The sequence below is a fragment of the Limulus polyphemus genome, unplaced genomic scaffold, assembly GCF_000517525.1.
Source record: "Limulus polyphemus unplaced genomic scaffold, Limulus_polyphemus-2.1.2 Scaffold2633, whole genome shotgun sequence".
In the NCBI taxonomy this organism is placed as follows: Eukaryota; Metazoa; Arthropoda; class Merostomata; order Xiphosura; family Limulidae; genus Limulus; species Limulus polyphemus.
In genome coordinates, this window is record NW_013668243.1 from 162196 (window position 1) to 168195 (window position 6000).

The 6000-nt window shown below is 33.1% G+C and overlaps 1 protein-coding gene across 2 annotated transcripts in view; it reads right to left on the reverse strand.

Moving 5' to 3' along the window:
• Window positions 1-4633, reverse strand: part of LOC111087786 (protein FAM183A-like) — an 11516-nt gene extending 6883 nt beyond the window's left edge. The window contains exons 1-3 of one of the 2 annotated variants that reach the window (XM_022395691.1): window positions 4527-4633; window positions 4277-4336; window positions 1318-1421 (exon numbers count right to left, since the gene is read on the reverse strand). In XM_022395691.1, coding sequence (XP_022251399.1) covers window positions 1318-1421; window positions 4277-4336; window positions 4527-4620 — 258 coding nt within the window. In that variant the 5' untranslated portion in view covers window positions 4621-4633. Of the gene's footprint in view, window positions 1-490; window positions 581-1317; window positions 1422-1550; window positions 1768-4276; window positions 4337-4526 lie in introns of those variants that run through there. The other variant, XR_002612429.1, reaches the window with a different exon arrangement.
• Between the last annotated feature and the right edge of the window lie 1367 nt (window positions 4634-6000).

Below are 6000 nucleotides of genomic sequence, written 5' to 3' on the forward strand. Positions count from 1 at the left end.
AATTTGTAAAGTATGTTATGTGATAAGTTGGGCCTAATGTATTTTTTGTACAGTCTCAACGTCACTGTATTCTTTGCAGTAACACAAGTTGATCTTTATGAAGAAAAAAGTTTCATAAATAACGTGTATCTTATAGCATACCAGAAAGGCCTTGTTCACTAAAAGGAACAGTTACAACTAATGATAGCTCTTTTCTGCTCACCTAAATAACTTTGTCTTAATTGTACATAATAAGATGAAGTAAGCCTCTGGTCAAGAAGTGTTCTGGCATATTTCTTATTATACACCAATCAGTAATTTTTCTTATGTAATTGACCATTATTATCATGTTCTTTGTTCAATTATACAATATGTACCAAATTCTGGATTAACCATATGTGATTTAACAAATCAGATTATTTGAATTATAATAGAATTTCAGTGGAGACAAATTGAAAACTCTGGATGATGATTATTACTATTTTTTAATTATTATGTTTTCACTCTGTTCCTTCAGTCTCCAGGCTGCCTCCATAAATTTTGTCACTTCTGAATTTATTTTTGGGAAATACAAACGCCTATCTGTCCTATCGAGGTCCACCTGATCAAACAAAATATTGAATTAATTGGATTTTTAGAGCCAACATTTTACTGCAGAGCAATTTATTTACATTTTGAAACCACACTTTAATTTTCATAATTTGTAAAGTATGTTATGTAATAAGTTGGACCTAATGTATTTTTTGTACAGTCTCAACGTCACTGTACTCTTTGCAGTAACACAAGTTGATCTTTATGAAGAAAAAAAAAAGTTTCATATATAACGTGTATCTTATAGCATACCAGAAAGGCCTTGTTCAATAAAAGAAGCTTGCAAAATTGTGTCTATTTAGTGTCAGAATAATTCAAATATCAAAAACTCGAGCTTGTGGAAATATGGGACATATTTTGAATTAGAGTTTAGGCTTAGCTATGAAAATTTGATTTGGCTCTTAAAAAAGCCAAATGCATTACTTTTTTCTCACACCTGTTGGTACTAAATGTATTAAATAAATGATTCCTCTTACTCATTCATAAAATGGCACCTTTAAAGTATTAAAGGAGGTTTTGTTTTAGTTTTGTTTTTTTTTCTATAATAAGTACATGTTCAGTACTTAGTCTTAGGACTGAAAGTATTTATTATATTTTATTGGTTTTTGTGTACCAATCAATAGATACACAGTTTAGAAAGAGTGGCTCTATATGTATATTCAAAACTGCATGTTCTGATACTACTTAATAAAATACCACAAACATTAATGTTATGTAATAGATAACACCAGAAAACCTCGTACTTACAAGAGGTTTACTAAACCACCCAATTGTTTGGCTTTCAGTTACTGGCCAGTCATACTTCTCGCAAGGAGTTTTGTTAATTGATGTAATAGTATCTAATAAGCCATCTGAAAAACAAAATATGTATATTACTAGGTTCTTTTTAACAAAGGAATACTTATATACATCAACCAGAACTATTTCAGTAAATACACCAGAAAATAAAAACCTATAAAGAGCTTGGAGTTAGTACTTACTTATCCTAACTTCTTTGAGATGACTAGTTGAGAATCCTCTTTGTTATATTTCTGCCATAATTCCAATAATAACTCGCAAGGTTTGCCCAGCTTGGGAGATTTAATTCTGAAATCATACACTTAGCCAAATAGCTTACCAAAAACATAAAAAAAATGCTTGTACATATCTGTATTAATTTTTGATCTTCAGTTCATGCCCAGGTAAATTCACTTCTAATGGAAACAGTGATGGAAGTAAAATATTTTGGGTATCTTTTAAACTTCCTAATCGACTGTTTGTTTTTAAGCATAAAGCTACACAATGGGATATGTGCTCTGCCCACTGTGGGTATTGAAACCCAATTCCCAGCATTATAAGTACTCAGAATTACTGGGGAGCATCAATTATTATGACTCAGAATTTTATTTATTTTACCTAGAAGAAGTGTACATACAATAGACAGGTGAGGATAAGTAGAGTATGTAATGTTTGGTATGTCTCTGTATGTATGCAATAATGCTTAGAACTGTGCATCAATGAAACTTATTCAACGTGTTATAATCTTGCAGTATGAGATATTAGGTTAAGAATTATTTGTAGTCAGTATGATTTTAAACCTGTTAAAAAATACTACGCACTACAATACATTATATTTAAACTGACATGACACTGCATTGTAATTAAAACATTCTTACACATTCATTTAAAGCTGTACTCTAAAGTGAGATGGAAAAAGCATTTGAACATATGTTTTTCGGACACAAACTATATAATGTTAAAGGATACCTTATGGTCCATCTAGGCCATCCTATTCACTAAATAACTGAAAGCCAACCCTTGTCATTCAAATATTTACTAAGGTTTCCCTTAAACCCTCTTAAATTTACTGCATCTATAACATAAGAAAGCAACCCATTCCAAACCTTGCCAAATTAAAATTTATATTTCTCTCTCCTAGTCTCACCATTAAATACAGAAAAAGATGATGCATCAATACTATCAATTCCCTTAACAATCTTAAACACCTAAATCAGATCCCCTCTGAGAGAAAAGATCAGAGATTTTAACTTATCCTTGTATGACAACCTTTCCATCATAGATATCATCTTAGTAACCCTCCTCTGAATTCTTTCCAACAAGTCAGTGTCCTTTCTAAGGCAAGTAGCCCAAGATTGAACACTGTACTTCAAATGTGGCATTACCAATGACCTCTAAAATAATGACATTATAACCTCTTTAGACTTTTATTCAGTATTTTTGTAGATACAACCTAAAATCCTATTTGTCTTGCTACTAGAAATAGGCCATTGTTTGGATGGCTGTAAGAGACTTGAAAAGAGGAGTAACATTAGCAAACTTTCAATCTTCTGGCACCTGCTCACTATTCAAGGACTTGGAAAAAATAGTAGCAAGTAGCTCACATATCCAATCTTTAACCTCTTTCAAAACCCTTGGATAAATATTATCTGGCCCAGGAGCTTTACCATTTCTTAAACTTCCCAGTTTTTCTTAAAAAACTCAAAAAGAATTTATGTGATCATTTTGTTCAGTCTTGTGTCCATGTAGTAACTGTTTAGGAAGAGGAATTTGCTTACATTTTCATTAGTAAAAACTGAAAAAAATAATATAATACCCCAGCCATCCCATGATCATCAAATATTAGCCTTCTTGTATCATCCCTGGAAGACTACGTAATGTTCTTGGAGAAATCCTTATCCTGGAAGACTCTACTTAATGTTCTGGAAGAAATCCTTACCCTGAAAGACTACTTAATGTTCTTGAAGAAATCCTTATCGTAGAAGACTATTTAATGTTCTGGAAGAAATCTTTATCCTGGAAGACTCTACTTAATGTTCTTGAAGAAAACCTTACTATTAATTTTTACATATTCAGCCAACCTTTTTTCAGTACACACACATATATATATATATGAATCAATTTTTCTGAATAACATGAATTTTGATGAAAATGTATTTGTTTGTCCCCAAGTGGCTAAACAACAACTCCGAGGACATAACGCTAAAAACTGGGTTTCAACACCCGTTGGGCAGAACATAGATAACTGTTTTTTTTAACTTTGTGCTTCGGAACAAACAAATATATGTGTGTATATTCAAACACACAAATCCTTACTTCAAAGTAAAAGGCGTGTCGCACACATAGAATAGACAGTACAGATGTTATTAGATTCCTCTCTTATTCTTTTGGAAATTAAAGTTAACTAGGCTCGCTTATAATCATAATAATTATTAGATTTTTTTATATAATTTATACATGCATTTGCCCTACAGGTTCGAATTGAATTCAGCTCACCGTTAAAGTCAATACTCAAGTAATGAGGAGCTATCTGGTTGTGGTTTGATTAGTACTGAAAAAACATATCGGCATGTCGAGTTATATTTCCTATCGGTCTAATACATAAACACATGTATACACCTATTTGTTTATAGGTGAATGAAGATTATGATGTGGTCAAGTTTTCGTATTTGTAAGTTAATACCATCACCATATTCACATTAAACATAAAAAAGTAGATTGTAAAGCTTTGTAAATAGCACGTTTTGTTTCAGTTATAGTTATAAATTGAACACATGAAGTGTTTGATGTTACTCGGTTAACACCCTGTAGGACGACGTCACGCTACCAGGACTGCGCACTGCTAAACGTGTGCGACTCGGCTCCATACTGGAGGGAAGACAATTGGTGCTAGACTCCTGTAGCGTGTAAATGAATAAATATGACTTACCATCGAGTTTTCCTTCAAGATGTGTGTCAATAGTATTTGGTTTTCCAGCCAAAAAACATCCTGACGAAATGGAAAAATAGTTAAAAACACGTATATAATGTAAAACTTTCATGTATGTAATAATAGCAAATTTTTAAACTTTAGGTCTTGACATAAGTTTTCTGACATATTTTGATCTATCGAGTTAGTAACTGTGAACTTTAGGATACAATTTACGTGACTTAATTAAAATCAAATTAAAACGGCATACCTTTCTTATGAGGATTAATAATGAACGTTGTGTACAGCTTCTGATAACGTCTTTCTTTCTTGATCATTTCATTCAAAAGTGCTGCTTGCTGCATGACAGCTTCTGTATCTTTGGTATTCTTTGTAGCCATGATTCTATAGAAACATATACTTTGTATGTTAAGCAAACAGAACATAAACAGCAGAGTAAAAAATGGGGATGGCGGAAATGGCCTTCATCCATCTATATTGGTCGTTCGAGACGCTATCACCAGTTAAGCTAGATAAAACCCTTTTTAATTAATTATCAAAACAAGTAGTTCAAGATATTCATATGACCAAGATGTGCAGTATCCTCTTGTCTACAAAGATAAACATAACAGGTAATCCATGCCCAACACTGAATATAGTCTAACATTAAGAGATATCACTGGCAGATCTTCTAAACTTACTCGTATACAAAGATTTAGTATGTTATATCATAATGATTTTGGAGTGGAGCTTTACCATGTTGTTACAACCAAAGTTGTCCTAATTTGTCATGCTCTATCTGACGATTGTGCATCTTTCATTGCTAAATGCTATTTCGTAAGGTTGTCGAGTCCGAAAAATGCCACTCTTTCCTGTTAGCTTTCCATCATCCATCTAGTGTACGAAGACGACGGTTTCCCACCACCCTTTTCAACAATCCAATCGTACCGAAATCTATCGACTTGACCAGTATTTCATCCTATGGACTAACATGAATATTTATTTCATTATTCAGCTGCTTGTGGTATGTGATGACTGTACAAATGTCTTGGAAACAACTTGTGTAACAAGTTACTTGTGTTGTTTTTCCGAACAGTGATCCTTTATGTTGTGTAATGTTGCCTGGGACACGTGGACGGCTTTATTTTTTTAGGTTATCACTTCTTACAAGATGTCGCACTTTGCTTCCAACGGATGGGGTACGACTTATTGCAGTTATCTTTCTGGATAGTTGTGGATACCCAAGTTGATCCAAATTCCTTTTGTTGCGTCAGCGAGGTCACGTGACTAGTGTCACGCCACCTCTCGAACCTTCGGGAATAGTCGGGAGATTACTAGATATAGGGTAGTCTGGTATATATATATAAGAGGGTGATGACGTGACGGAACAATGTGTGTGTAGACAGTGAGATATTGATCTGCAGTCAGAGAGTATTATTGAAGTTGAGCACGTTCGTTGTTATAGCGTTTGTTTTAGCGCGATTGTTGAAATTAAGTGTATCGTAAAGTTATATTCGGAAAGAATAAACCAGTTTTATTAAGTAAGGACTTGTGTCGCTAAAGTTTCGTTGGAACGAATTTACGGGAAATCAATTAACAAACGGAGACGTAACAATATATATATATAGAGAGAGAGGGGGAAGTGTATATAAAATGTAAAGACTCGTACTTATAATGAAAATATAGTTACTATATAAATTTTACTGGTTTTTAATTGTTCTTGCAAGGATATGGTAATGTAATCT